Below are 15,338 nucleotides of genomic sequence, written 5' to 3' on the forward strand. Positions count from 1 at the left end.
GACTAAATCCCTAGGAGGAGTTCGTTAAAGTACGAAGTATGTAAATCATCCAAAAATGGCCATAAAATTCAAAATGGCCGACTTCCTGTTGACTTTAGGCTATGGGTTCTTGAGGCTTTTTTGTGCGTCTTGATACGATACATGTCCCCAGAAAATTTCGTACATGTAGGTTGAACGTGAACGAGGGGCTAATCATTTCCAATTTTCTAGGTGGCGCTAGCGAGTCATTTTGCCACGCCCATGTGCGAAACTTGTAGAATACGAAATTTTTCACCGGTTCTGACATGTTTGCAAATTTTGGTGAGTTTTCGAGTATGTTTAGGCCATGTCATTTGGGCCTACTTTGCAGAAAAAAAAAAAAATATATATATATATATATAATCCGAGCAAATTCAATAGGGACCTCGCACGGTCGTGCTCGGGCCCTAATAAAATAAAATAAAATAATCTGAGCAAATTCAATAGGGACCTCCCACGGTCGTGCTCGGGGCCTAATGATCCGAGCAAATTCAATAGGGACCTCGCACGGTCGTGCTCGGGCCCTAATAATAATCTTAGCAAATTCAATAGGGACCTCGCACGGTCGTGCTCGGGCCGTAATTAACCATCTGGTTTCTTCAACTTTCACTCAGCAGCAAAAATCTGCCTTTAAACTTGAAAGAAATAATGATTTGACATTTATCCTGATAATTATCGATGTCGATTGATATTAAGTTTTTTTTATTGTGAAAACTTTTTTGGCCATAAGTTTTGCATTTTGAATCACTGACTGACGAGCCACACAACACACACCAATCACACATTTATTGATTGAAGTTGTGATCACTGATCTGTGCCAAATTAAAGTAGTGCTCAGACAGACCCTTCACTGTTCACTGTATTAACCATAAGGTACCTGGCACCTATTTCCAGGAAAAACGCCTAAAATAACATATCCCAAATAAATCAGTAATATCTCCTCAACCATTAGGCCTAGATGCATAATTCTGGTCTCTTTGAAAGGTCAGAAGCTAAGGAATACATTGTTTCAGGCCACAGCTTGAAAACAAAACATCCTTACAGGGCTGTAAGGGTGTCTTTCTCTTCGTATTGAAAAGACAAATCGATTGATATCCATCATGTCTGTGTAGCTCCTACGGGTCACCAGCAGAGGCCGATAAAGACCGCCTCTGCCAAAGCAAACTCTTCTTCTACTGCAAAGGAACCGACCTCATGGCGGTCCGCCAGACAGTCTCTATGACACAAACGATCGCTGTTTTTGGACGGAAAACAGCTACAACAGCAGAAACTGATTACCTGCCCGGTATTACGAGGTTAATGTAAAATAAGAGTTTGATTATTGGCATGGATAGGTAAGCAAACCCATTTTTGAGACTGTATGTTTCGTTATTGGTTCCAGGGTGGTGCCCCATATTTTTTAATCTTTATTAAAAGTTTTTATAAAAATAATAATTTAATTAATCTTCTAACACTACAGTTGAATGGACTCCAGAAGAATAGTCAATGCTGGTACTAATGGGGATCCTAATAAAGACAGAAATAATTTTTGCTTAAATAAAAGTTACAATTTGTTTTGTTTATGCTGTCAGTTACAGTTCTTAGAAAGAAAGAAAATCAGAATGGCCAAAATGTAAATGGGCAGGTCGGATTTTTTCTTTCCTTATCTTAACCTGAGCGTAATCCTTATGTCCTTTGAGAGGTAACAGAAAACGACAGATTGCTGTCGTGCTCTTGTAATTTGGGATGGACCTAAATATTAAAGGAAAAAGTACTTATAGGCATTTGTGATGAAAATAAAATTTAATTACTAAATAATTTGTGTGTTTCTCTAATTACCTGACAGGTGGTGAGGAAGATCCAGTCCTGTGGCCTACACCTGTTTCTGCTAGTGATGAGTAGAGAACAGTATGAACAGGTACTCTATATGGACTTACATTAGTTCAAGTACTCTTTTCCCCATCACTACCTTCCATTCCACATGATGAGGACAACAGGCTGGTTTCTCTGCAGACACATAACTTGTCATAGCAGGACAGACACAGATGGAACCTCAATGATGGCTCAGTTCCATTTAGGTGTGCCAACAAGCCGGCATGCACATTTTCGGGGCACCGGGACTGGAATACCTCAACAAAGTGCCACCATGATTAGCATTTTTAAAAAGGTGTCTGATGGTGCGCCACTTGTTTTAGTTGCATATGCTGATTTTAACAGCGCGTCTACACAGTCTGTGTGCAGGAACGTGCAGAGCCAACGCATTCTCATCGCAGTGTGTCATTACCAATGCTTTCAGACAGCACGACAAAGCATAATTATTTACCCTTCAGCATCCGTATGAAACGCCACAGTTTGCTACGTTGCAGCAACACAAAGGAGGCTAACCCTACCTGCTAGCACGCTGGCCTCACGGCCACAGCTGTAGGGTTAGCCGGTCAACACGCATAAAGTCAGTGACTTAGGTTTAGGCACTAACAACTGTGATGGTTATGTAAGGGTAGGGCGGCTGTGGCTCAGGCGGTAGAGCGGGTTGGCTGTTAATCGGAAGGTCGGCGGTTCGATTCCTGGCTCCCTGGTTGCGTGTCGAAGTGTCCTTGGGCAAGATACTGAACCCCGATTTGCCCCTGGCGGCTATTCCGCCAGTGTATGAATGAGTGTGAATGTTAGTTTCTGTTTGAGCACTTAGGCTCAGTGTATGAATGTGTGTGACTGGTGAATGCAGATGTAGTGTAAAAGCGCTTTGAGTGGTCGAAAAGACTAGAAAGGCGCTATACAAGTACGGAGCATTTACATTTACATTTAGGGGGCTTCGGGTGCTGTCACACTTCAGCTAGCTTTAGCGTCAAATAACTACGCTTTGTCACTTTTTCTGAAAGCGCTGGACGCCCTGAGAAGAGAACGGTCTGGCAGAGACCATCACAAAATGACTGCAGAGAAGGGACATGTTTTACACCTGAGCAGCAGTCCATGCAGACTGTTATTGTGACTACACAATCACAGTAGTGCATAAAACTGAACAAAATGCATCCAAATTTGATTCTAGTCATGTTCACAAGTAAAGCTCACACAAGCCGTAACACGTAGACATCTGGATTGATTAAAATAGAAGTATATCTGTTCCATCAGACACATGAGATGAACAACTGAAAAAAAGGGCAGAAATGCTTTCTCTGTAGACATGCCATGAGTTGCTGCTGATTACTGGCAATAGGCACAAACATATACAGTAGTAATTCTTACTGATGCCACCAGCTACTACTGGTATACAAATGTTGTATGCCTCTTACACAGCTTTTAACTTTTGTTCTACCAACAGACCCCACTGTCACACTGGTGGTGTGCTACTCTTGTTTAACTCAGTCATATAGTGACTCTTAATCACAGTTGAATACTGATATGTCAGTGGTGTTCTGCTGGCACATATCACTTCCCACTGGCATGTATTCCTGCTGTTGCTGTTATAACATATAACATATATATATATACCTAATACAATTCAATTCAGTTTTATTTATATAGCGCCAAATCACAACAACAGTTATCTCATAGCACTTTTTATATAGAGCAGGTCTAGACCATACTATTATACTATTATTACAGAAACCACCAATAGCAAGCACTAGGCGACAGAGGCAAGGAAAAACTTCCTTTAAGAGGCAGAAACCTCGAGCAGAACCATGGCTCAGGGTGGGCATCCATCTGCCTTGACCGGTTGGGGGTGAGGGAGGGAGAGGGAGAGGGAGAGAGATCTTACATAAAAAACCCATTTTGAATGGTTTTAGCAGCATTAGAGGTTAAATTTTGTCCAATAGGCTAGACACTATGCTAAATGAACAGGGCTAATATGTAGCTGCAGCTAGTCCTAGTAGCATAGCTAACAGTCACAGCTGCCTACAATGAGTGGTTATATTTAAGTAGAGTGACCACAGGTCCTCTTTTTCCTGGACATGTCCTCTTTTGGGACCTTAAAATGCGTCCCCCAGGGATTTCCAAATCGCTCAAAATGTCCGTGATTTGGCTTCAGCTTTTTACAGTTGGCATTCATTGTGTGCGTTTTTGCATTGCTTTGACCAGTACAATCACACCAGCACTTCTAAAGCCTTGAATATACTCTTGAGCAGTTGCACACACGGACAGCTGCCGCCCCCACAGACGTGGACTACTTCTGTTTATACTACTTTCTGGAGTCAGCTTGGCGAACTTGTTCCACACATGCACAGATCTGTTGGTGTCCGCACGGTCATAAAAAACAGGAGGCATGCGGACGTCCACACAGACCCAACATGTTCACCCTCTAATGATACAGACCCTTTAGGTACCTCGCATACCCAAGGATGGCAGCAAGAATTATACTTTCTGCATCCGTGAGTATGCGAGGGTCTGCAGCTGTCCCTATATGTGTCCACTCCAGAGTATATACAAGATTTTACAAGTTACTGGTACTTTTTTCTGCCCACTCCTCCAGCAGAGACGGATTAGGGAGGCGATCTGGTGCTGTTTTTGTCCAAGCTTGTGCAGAAAGTTACTCATCAAAGTCACTTTTCGTGAACTGACCAATCACAGCCTGGATTGGGCGGGACATTATAAAAAGGTAGAAGTGGTGCTAGAGCAAACTTTTGAAATGTAGAACCCGTTCTGCATGAATGGTTCTCATGATTACTGACAAGTTAGGATTTTCTTTTTGTTTTTGTAGAGCATTTTTCTTGGACAAGGATTTCCTGAATAAGAACAATATACCATAATGAAACTGCTGTAACTGGAATTAATATTATAGCCTTATAGTGGTAAGGTATATATGATAGGCCTTCTATTATCCGAAATCATACTGAATACATTATTGATCTTAATCAAATCTAAACAAGGCAGAAAAAAGGTTTTATTTGTAAATCAGTTGAATTGTTGAACATCAGTGAGCTGTTACATGTTACATGTTACAAATGGGCCCACTATAAACAGTCTGCAAGCAGAAATAAGCCAAATAAAGTGTAACCTAAAAACATTTTAGTATTATACTAAGATTTAACTTTTTATTTAATGTTATAATATTGTAATACACAAATTTATACTAGTTACTCCTCAGGTGGATAGAGCCCCAGCCCCAACCTTACACCCACTGTGGTTGTCTGTCTGCCTCCTGCCCCCACTATCCAAAATATGGTCACCCTAAATTAAGTATATCACAAGTTATTCAGTGGAAGACAAGCAGCACACTGTTTATGTGACACAGCAGATGCACACGAAGAATCATCCTAAATAAGTGCAGAGGTGTATGTGCCAGTTGAGCATGTTGTTTTTTATATGTATTATATCTAGCAGCCATGACGTACTAGTGAGAATCAACATGACACTATAATAAAGGGGCAAACCTTCTATTTTATATCTTAACATCACTAGTTGCACATGTATTTGACAAAGGTTTGAAAAAGATCTATTTACAGCTTCATTTAATTGGAGCGTGAGTTAGGTGACCTTGGCAAAGGCTGCAACCTATGCACTTGTTCCACCGTTTGTTGTGTTGTACATTTCATAAAATTGATTGTAAATTGTATTGTAACTTAATTTAATTAATACCAATACTTAAATGTGAGTTATTCTGTATTATTTCTCTGATTCATTCTTCCATGAATCAATCCTGCTAATGTCTGTCTTTTCCAGGCAGTATCTATTGGTGTGGACCTGCAGACACTGGTAAAGACCTCCAAAGGGGAGCACTGGTCCAGACCCAGACTGTGCCACATCAGCAGACACCCAGAGTATGGCCTGGGGATGACTATCATTTCAGTGGAAGGTACAGACTACTGTCAGTTTGTACTCATTTATAGATTATCTGAAGACAATACACACACGTGCGCTTTAACAATTTCACAAGAAACCAACTAGTGTGACGATCCATTGGATTTATGATTTACATATTTGTAACCATTTCTCTTAGTTCACCCCTGCTCTATAGAAACACCCTGCTAAAATGGTCTTGGGGCTGGATTTGTGTTAAAGTTGATACTCTGTCCACTTAGAATCATGGATTCATCACTCCTTAATTCACGGTACCTTGGAAAAGTATTTTTAGTATTATCTTTACCTTGTAGGTGGCATAGATTGGTGGAATCCCACAGGTAGACTTGCTGGTCTTTACCCGGGTAGGTGTTCACACGACAGCTTCAGCGACAGGTTTCATTGAAATAGTACAGGTTTAATTGCAGAGCATTAGGACTGACTGATCCCAGCTGAGATTGCCCTCCTGTTTAACAAGACAAAAGCGTGGTTTCTGTGGGCAGTTGAGAGACGCACACCCAGATGTTTGTAACAGCTCAGCCATCCTGCAGTTTTTAGTGTAATGCTCAATTAAGTGCCAAGTGATAGTTCAACAGGGAGTAAGAAATAAAAATAAAGGATAAATTATCTCACTGCTACTCTTACATCAGAGGTTCCTTGGATCGGTTCTCTGGAAATATGTAAAATTCTTCATCATCAGACTATCTTTATAACACTGCATAAATCACATTAGCAGCAGGGATGGCCAACGATATATCAAAATGAATTTTAAAATAACATACCAAATATTGTAATTTGAAGTGTATCAAAAAAAACTACAAAATAGAGCAGAGCAGCCACGCTGTATATCAAAAAAAACTTTTAATGTACTTCAAAAATACTAAAAATACTTTTCCAAGGTACCATGAAATCAGTTCACAACCTTCCATCAGCTGATAATCTATCCCTTCACCAGTACACAGACTCAGTTAATTAAGAAGACAATTTTTGAGAGTAACAGATTTTTTCTGCTTAATGGGTCGTGTGATAAATCTGACATTTACAAGCAGTATATTCACATATCCCAGATGAAGGTTAGTTTTGAAGTAATTGTAACAGTTTAATGTTTAATAGTTTGCTAATGACTAGTAAGTGTATCCTTATTTAGTTTGTTGGTGTTGGTAATGAAGGGCCTACTTTGCATCATCAGAGCTTCAACAAACACGAGTGGTGAATGGGTCGACAACCTGCTATTTAATGGCGCGAGCGTGCATTTAACAAGTTACACCATCTTGTGGTATTACACAGTCATATTGTACGATTCTGATTTTAATAATATTGATGTGTCACCAGGTCATAAGGGCCAGTACATTGTGAGCAGAGTGACTGATGGTCCAGCAGAGAAAGCTGGTGTTTGCACTGGAGACAGACTGATTTGGATCAATGGAGTCATGGTGTCAACACTCACACACTCCACTCTCAGCAGAACTGTATGAATCCAGTTTCTTCAGTCAGTAACTTGTGTGGTTTGTTAGACTGAAGATTAGAACATGTGTTGATTCCTACAGTATGTTTGGTTCTTAGGTGAAGAAGAGTGGGGACTCAGTGACAGTGCTGGTCATTGACAGTGAGAGCGAGTGTTGCTATGTCAGGAGAAAGATGCCCATCCTGCCTGTGGTGGCAGAATGTTGCAACCTCCCCCACACTGCCAAGACCATGCACCTGGTTAAAGGATGTAATGGATATGGTTTCCTGCTGAGACAAGAGAAGCAGGCAGGCACGCCGCAAATAGGTAAAAGATACACTGATGGACACATGACAACAATCTCAGACACACACATGTACATTCATCGCTTAGAGCCATCTAATCATTCTATAAGACACATGGTGCAATATTAAGCTGATATGTAGTTCAGATTACACAAAAATAGCGAAGAACTGACATGAAAAAGCATCATTTCAAGTCTTCACAGTCCACAATCTCTGTCCACAACAACCAAGCAATTCCAATTGTCAGTTGATGCTGTATATATACAATAATATGTTGACACTAAGTACTGAAAGAAGATACAAATCTTCACACAGCATTCAGAGTCCTTGTCTGTGACTCGAAGGTTCTTTTTTTACCATGTATTTACCATGTATTTTTTTACCATGAGAATAGTGCGCATGCACCATCCATGCATGTAGCCTGTTGCAATTGATGCCGCTCGTCATCTTATTGTCTAACTTTATAACTTTCTTTTTTATATCTCAGGTGTGTGATTTTTGGTTTATAAGTAATTTAAGGTACACTCTCTCTAATCATGCAAGTTTAAAGAGTTTTGGTTGGTTGTTAGCCGTGAATTTGCTCCTTTGATTAAGTCACGGCACCGTTGCGCAGCAACTACATGGCCGCTTTGTTTACACCCGGGACCAGCTGATTGCGCTGAAGCCAACCGGCATGGCACCCAGGTCCACAGACATCCCCGCTGAGAGCTAGAAGAGGACACACAGAGGATGCAGAGGAGGAACGAAACAGCGAGGGAAGAGAGAGGGGTCCAGACAACCGAGACTTAGGAGAAGGAGATTTAAGCTGTGTCTCCCCTCTCTCATCATTGGCAACATGACTGGCTAATAAGATGGACGAGCTAACAGTATTAGCACGGAGTCAGAGGGAGTTTCCAGGAGTGTAGTTTAATGTGCTTCACAGAGACTTGGCTACACCGGGATATTCCTGACCACAACGTCTCCTTCGACGACTTGCAGACCGTTTGGGCCGACAGTGTCAATTGTACCGAGAGCAGAAACCGGAAAGGCGGAGGATTGCCGTACTAGTTAACAACAGATGGTGTAATCCCGGTCACATTAACGTTAAACAGCGTATCTGTAGCCCGGACACTGAACTGCTTGCTGTGGGACTCCAGCTATATTATCTGCCACAGGAAATTTCACATGCCATCGCTGTAGCTGTTTACATTCCGCCCTCTGCCAACCCGACGTCGACATGTAACGTCTGAACTCTAGACTCAACACCCGAGTGCCCTCATAGTGATCTCGGGTAATTTTAACCACGTCACCATGACCACCACATTAACTGACTTCACCCAGTATGTGAGCTAACATACTAGAGGAGAGGACCCTGCTGTATGCTAACGTTAAGGATGCATACAGCTCTTCCCCCCTCGCCCCCGGGTAGGTCAGACCACAAGCTGGTTCACATCAATCCCACCTCCAACCCCACTACTCCTACTACACTGAGTCTCCAAAGGGTCCCTCTGCTGTGGAAGACATCTTGCCACGTTCCTGTGCCAAAGACGCCTCATCCCAGTGACTACAGACCCTGGAGGTCCTGGAACAGCTATGGCCCATGCTGAGACCTCTTCTGGACCCCCTCCAGTTCGCCTACCAGCCCCAACTGGGAGTCATCTTCTTGCCCAATCACATCTAAGCCCACCTGGATAAAACGGCGAGCGCTGTGAGGGTCATGTTTTTTGACTTCTCCAGTGCTTTCAACACCATCCGGCCCGGCCCTGCTGGGTGAGAAGCTGAGAGCGATGCAGGTGGATACCCCCCTCGTGTCCTTCATTGTTTACTACCTGACTGCCAGACCACAGTATGTGTGCCTGGGACTTTCCTGTCTCTCTTTCTCCTTATCATCTACACCACAGACTTACGGCCTTTCTCATTTCTCAAATTTGTGCCTCCTCGAGCTGACCCGGAAATCGATCTCAGTGTGCCATCTTGAAGGACATCTCAATTCCTAAAATGCACCTCGAGGAGCAAGGAGCGAGGAGCGAGGAGTGAGGAGCGAGAATTGAGGATTGAGGATCGAGGAGGCTTGCTGGAGGAGCTATAGGCAAGGACACACTGGTGTAGCCGGAGTAGTGGCTTAATCAGGATCTAATGTTAATTCATGTTCTGTGTTCTTCTACACATCCAAAAGGTCTCACACACTGTCCAGGTTCATACAGTGAAACAGTTTGGAGTAAAGCAGCCGTCCTCCTGATCAACCCTGAGTTCCTTCAGAGCGTCCCTGCAGGTGCAGGTCCATAAATTTGATAAAATAATTAGTTGGCTGATTTATGCGTAGGCCTATTCTCGTAATGTCCGAGCAGATCCGCCATCACACCAATTCAGCTGCTATAATTGTGCCAAAACAGTGCATTCAGCTGCTGAAGTCAAATTATTAGGCTGTAATATGAACCAGAGCATTCAGCACTGATCTGCTGTGTTTCATGTTTTAATAATAGTGCTCATGTAGTCTCCATGTCATTCCAAAAGTAGAGCCCTGTGATGACAGTTTTAATTGGGGCTATTTGAGATAAATGTTACTGTGTCATTTCGTAAAGGGACTGATGATGAAACTTTCACCTCATCAGGCTAAGGGCTGAAATCATCTCCCAAAAGGCACACCGCAAAAAAAATGTTACTGTGTAGTAAATGATTAGGCTGCTGTAATCTGACTGTTTTAAAAAGCTGCTATAATGTTTATTGGAACCTCGAGATGTTTCTACGTGTCACAATGTTGACAGACATGTTTTTGGATTGTGAAGAAATGATCTGTGTCTTTAGTGCCAACAGCTGGTCTGCTGCTCTGACAGCGATCACAGCTCAAAACAGTGGACAGATTATGGAGCTGTGCAACAAGTCAGATTTAATTGATGTCGCTTTAAAATGACGGCTCCAGGGAAAGGACATCTCATTTTGTTAAATGCCTGTTTCCTTGACTCCTCTCTCCTCACACATCCTCCTCGAGGATCAAGGAGGCACAAATTTGGGAAATGAGAAAGGCCCTTAAACAACCACACAGAGTCCTGCCATCTTCAAAAGTTTTCTGATGACTCTGCTGTGGTTGGATACAGTAGAGGGCTCTGCTAGGGGACTTTGTCACATGGTGGAAGCAGAACCATCTGCAGCTCAATGTGAAAAAGACTGAGGAGCCAGTTGTGGATCTAAGGAGAGCCAAGGCACCAGTGACCCCTGTTTCCATAAAGGGGGTCAGTGTGGACATTGTGGAAGACTTCAAATACCTGGGAGTGCATATGGACAGAACACTCAAGCCCTCTACAGGAAGGGCCAAAGCCGTCTCTATTTTCTGAGGAGGCTGAGGTCCTTTAACATCTGCCGGACTGTGCTGAGTCTGTGGTAGCCAGTGCTATCCTGTTTGCTGTTGCATGCTGGGGCAGCAGGCTGAGGGTAGCGGACGCTTCACACTTATTTTAACCTCTCTGCATTGGCTCCCCTCTTGATTTTAAAATGTTGGTACTCACTTATGGAGCCCTACATGGCGAGGTTCCAAAGTATATCATGGACCTCTGCAGACTACAATGGTGTATTAAGGCCATTGTAGATTTTTCTTTTTAATTATTATTACAGAACCAGGGGATGGGGGAAATATAAAATACTTTTTATAATATAGAAAAAGTCGTAAATTTAAGGGAAAAACTTTGCTATTCTCTGAGATTAAAGTGGTAAATCTATGAGAAAAAAACTCTGAGTCTGTGTGCTTTAGCCACTTGAGAGCATGTGTTACATCCTAGTCTAAATATGACTGCAGTGTCTGCACAATATGTGACAACTGTTGTTATTAACATCTGTACACCCTACTTTAATTAATTTTAAAAAGTACAGAGGCTTAAAGAACAGCACATCTTAAAAAAAACCCATTTCGTATAAATATATGACTTAATAATCCAAGAGAATATTTGAGTTTTATATTATCTCAATGGATTTCTTTCCTGGTAAAATAAAAAAATAATAAAAGTTTTACCTACAATGGCCCTAATACTGCATTGTAGTGGGCCCTTTTAAAAAACAGCTAAAACCCCAACTGTTCAGACAGGCATTTAGGTAGCAGATATTATTTTATTTTAACTTGTGTCTAATGTCCGTTTCCCTTGTATATTTTATCTGGTGTTTATTTTAACTTTATTACTGGGGTCTGTGAAAGGTATATTAGGAAACTTGGTTTTTCTTTCTGTAAGGTCTCTCTGAACTTCTGTTCTTTTCCTTACAAACCTGCTCTGATCCAGTTCACATGCTGAGGGAGGTGGATGTGGGGAGTCCAGCTGAGGGGGCAGGGATGGAGGATGGAGACATTCTACTAGCTGTCAATGGGGAACCTGTTGAGGCTATGGAGCATGAGGACATTGTCAGAAAGATTAGACTGAGTGGTGATAAAGTCATCCTCACCTCTATATCTATAATAGGAAGAGACTTTTACAGACGGGTAAGTGCAGTCATATCAGTGTGTTCACACAACTATTCTTCATACAAATACTGTATCAGAAGTTGCCTTTAACTGCTTTCTGTTGTTTTCCTGCAGTTAGGAATTTCTCCCCTCTTGTTCCATGATGATTGTACACTCTGGGATGAAAGGCAGCAGACTGTCTCCCACTGCACTAATAACCAGAATGTAACTCCTCTGAGAAATGGATGTCTGACATATCCCACAATGTATCTTCAGGACAAAGAAGATACTGCCTCTGGTTTCCACTCAGACAGTGTCCCAGATCAGTCAGGAACTTTAACCACACAGGTATGATCCTACTATTCATTACAGGCAGGAAAACTGTGTCCAGTCCTAATCAGTGGCCAGATTCCGGTTCTCATTTTTGAAGCTACCCGGAAGTGACCAAAAACTGCTATTCATCAAGTAGCCACTTAAGGCTGGCTGCAGAAGGGAGTCAATCTTCATTGACCCCCATGTTAAAATGCCCAACTTTACAGCAGAATAACATGTTTACAGCCTGGTTCAAAAAATGGTTTTAGTGTATATAGCTAATTTTTCCCTTCAGGACAACTGTGAGGGGGTGTTTTGTTTTTTTATAACTCACCTGTTTAAATTATAATAAGCCTTAAAGTTCTGCATTATTAGGGGCATAGTCACTTTGATTGACAGGTGGCAGCTGCCGCTGTCACTGTTAGGCCGTATGCCCTCCGTCTGTTAGCTTCACTCAGCTAATACAGTCACGGCGCTCTGCTGCTCTGCCTGTTTGAGCCTTTTGGACATTTCTTCATGCAAATACCGGAAGAATAATGGCAGGCTGTGCGATTTATTGGAGAGAGAGACCGTTCAGGAAGCCTGTGCTCCAGTTCGTAAGTGAAATTCTAGTACTTTAGTTATGTTTTACATTTATTAGCAATTTCGGTGTCTACATACCCAGCTTGTTAGCTTAGGTCGTTACGCTTATTAGCAGTTTCAAGTGACCCCAAGCTGTGCTAACAATGCTAAGTGAAAGTCAAAGAGAAGTCAGCATGTATTAAAGAAGTGTTAGATATTAGAGTGATAATACTTTGAACAAAAGGCGTCTGTGTGAAGTTGGAAAGTAAAGGCTCAGCTCTCAGTTAGCTTATGTAATGTTAATATTAAACTTTCCAAACGGGCAATGTTAGATTTGGCTTCGTACTTTAACGGAGTGACTTTTCAGTTAGATACTAACTGTTAGTTAGATACAGTCATTTATTACACTAACTGCACAGTACATATATCAAACTCTCCACTGAAAAGGACTTTAAGAGGTGCATTCATTATTCGGCAGAAAAGATGTTGTAGGCTACCTGCCAAAATTTGCATCCACCCTTTTTTCAGCATATATGATTACATTATATTATATTATATATGTGTTATCTCCCGCAAGCTGCATGCAATTCTCTGCAGGTATGCAGAAATCTGCACCTGTGGTGAAGACAGGTAGCTTGGCTAGGGGGGATGTTCCTGGGTTAGGTAAAGTTAGATTAGGTGTGTGAAAGCTACTTCTGTTTGTTGTTTGTTTGATGGATTAGAGTCTGCGATGTTCAGGTAGTACAGTTCAATAATAAATATAAAATAAGATAATAAATATACAGTCCCCTCCAAAAGTATTGGAACAGTAAGTCAAATTCCTTTGTTTTTGTTGTTCACTGAAGACATTTGGGTTTGTGATCAAAAGATGAGTATGAGAGAGTATAAGAGTTCAGAATTTCAGCTCTCATTTCCTGGTATTCACATCTAGATGTGTTAAACAACTCAGGACATACCAACCTTTGTTTGAACCCACCCATTTTTCAAGTGAGCAAAACACTTGGAACATGTGACTGACAGATGTTTCTTGTTGCCCAGGTGTTGCCTTTTAGGCTGATTGTCCAAACATTAAATAGCATGACTAGTCTAAGTTTTCATCCTTGGTTGTTTTACAATAGAAACGCTCCGTCACGAGGTAGTAATTCTCAATAACAGATCAGCTGTACGTCCGGGTCCGGACCGCGGTCGGCCTATTAGTCACCTCTGCAATAGAGCTGCATTTCACCTCCTTAAGAGGAGACTAAAGGGAGAAACACCCCAAAACAAACAAGCACTTAAAGAAGCTGCGGTAAAATCCTGGAATAGCATCACAAATGATGAATGTAACAGTTTGGTGATGTCGATGGGTCGCAGGCTTGAGGCAGTTATTGCAACCAAAGGTTATGCCATCAAATATTAAATGTTGTTTACTTTAAGATCGAATACTAGGAAATGAGAGCTGAAATTCTGAACTCTTGTCTCATACTCATCTTTCGATCTTAAACCCAAATATCTTTAGTGAACAACAAAAACAAAACCAATACTTTTGGAGGGGACTGTACATAGAGCTGACTTGAGTGGTCAAATGGTGTCTAGCAGCATAGATTATTATTGCACATTGCCTTTCAGCATAGATGATCTCTTCCATGTCAAGCAGTAAGATTAATATTGCACACAGAGTATACATTGTATTTCATGTTGCCACCCTAATTATTGTCACATGCAAGAGAGGTTATCATGAGGAGGCGATCTCAGAGTTCAGTATGTTCATGGCGGTTGGGAAAAAACTGTGTGTACTGTCAGTAACTCTGTACCCATCTTGTCTCTCATGTGCAGGGGCTGCTAATTGCAGAACCCATCCAGATGAAGCATCGTCGAGCTCTATAGGAAAAACAGTCCCAGCTTCCAGCGTGGCTCTTCAGCACAACTGACACAGAGTCATACAAAACTAGTTTTCCATTTGTAACCTTTAAATGTTGATGCTTTTATGAATGCAAGATATATTTTTAAATTGTTAAACTATTGCTTGTGTAATAGGATTAATTTTTGTTATAAAATGGATCAGACTTGATATACAAAAATTAAAATCACATTCTTCATTCATCATCAGTTTCCTCTGTTAATTGGAAATAGTGTGATCTAAACTTAACAATATCACAGCTAACAGCTAAAAATGAAAACAGTAAGATGGTGTTAATAGGTTGACACTGTGCAAATGTCAGAAAGTAAAAAAATTAAAAGCTGGTATTGAATGTTGGTATTAATTATTAATTATCACACACTGAATAGCTTTGAAGGCAAGTAGGTGCCATTTATTGCGACCTCTGAGAAGGTTTAGATGTAGGGTAGAGCAGGGGCGAAAGTACCATTTTTCAGAAAAACCTGATTTTAAAAGATAATGTTTCAGACAGAGATATATTTTTGCTGTCGTCACTAACTCATAGGTGTGGTCTATCAATATCAGTTGGTATTTTGTACAAATGTAGAATGACTTCCGTATAATTTCACTTTAAACATAAGTGGCACATTGTTACTTTCGACCCTGTCAGCTGGGACAAAAGTAACA

At 41.4% G+C, this 15,338-nt stretch overlaps 1 protein-coding gene across 1 annotated transcript in view; it reads left to right on the forward strand.

Moving 5' to 3' along the window:
• The window catches only part of LOC123986001 (Na(+)/H(+) exchange regulatory cofactor NHE-RF3-like), a 17,088-nt gene extending 2,429 nt beyond the window's left edge, over nt 1-14,659 (forward strand). Inside the window, exons 4-10 of the mRNA XM_046074037.1 lie at nt 1,844-1,915; nt 5,653-5,785; nt 7,102-7,238; nt 7,333-7,540; nt 11,763-11,959; nt 12,056-12,268; nt 14,609-14,659. Coding sequence (XP_045929993.1) covers nt 1,844-1,915; nt 5,653-5,785; nt 7,102-7,238; nt 7,333-7,540; nt 11,763-11,959; nt 12,056-12,268; nt 14,609-14,659 — 1,011 coding nt within the window. The remainder of the gene's footprint in view (nt 1-1,843; nt 1,916-5,652; nt 5,786-7,101; nt 7,239-7,332; nt 7,541-11,762; nt 11,960-12,055; nt 12,269-14,608) is intronic.
• The last annotated feature ends 679 nt before the right edge of the window (nt 14,660-15,338 follow it).

The sequence above is a fragment of the Micropterus dolomieu genome, linkage group LG17 (genome assembly GCF_021292245.1).
Source record: "Micropterus dolomieu isolate WLL.071019.BEF.003 ecotype Adirondacks linkage group LG17, ASM2129224v1, whole genome shotgun sequence".
Classification (NCBI taxonomy): Eukaryota; Metazoa; Chordata; class Actinopteri; order Centrarchiformes; family Centrarchidae; genus Micropterus; species Micropterus dolomieu.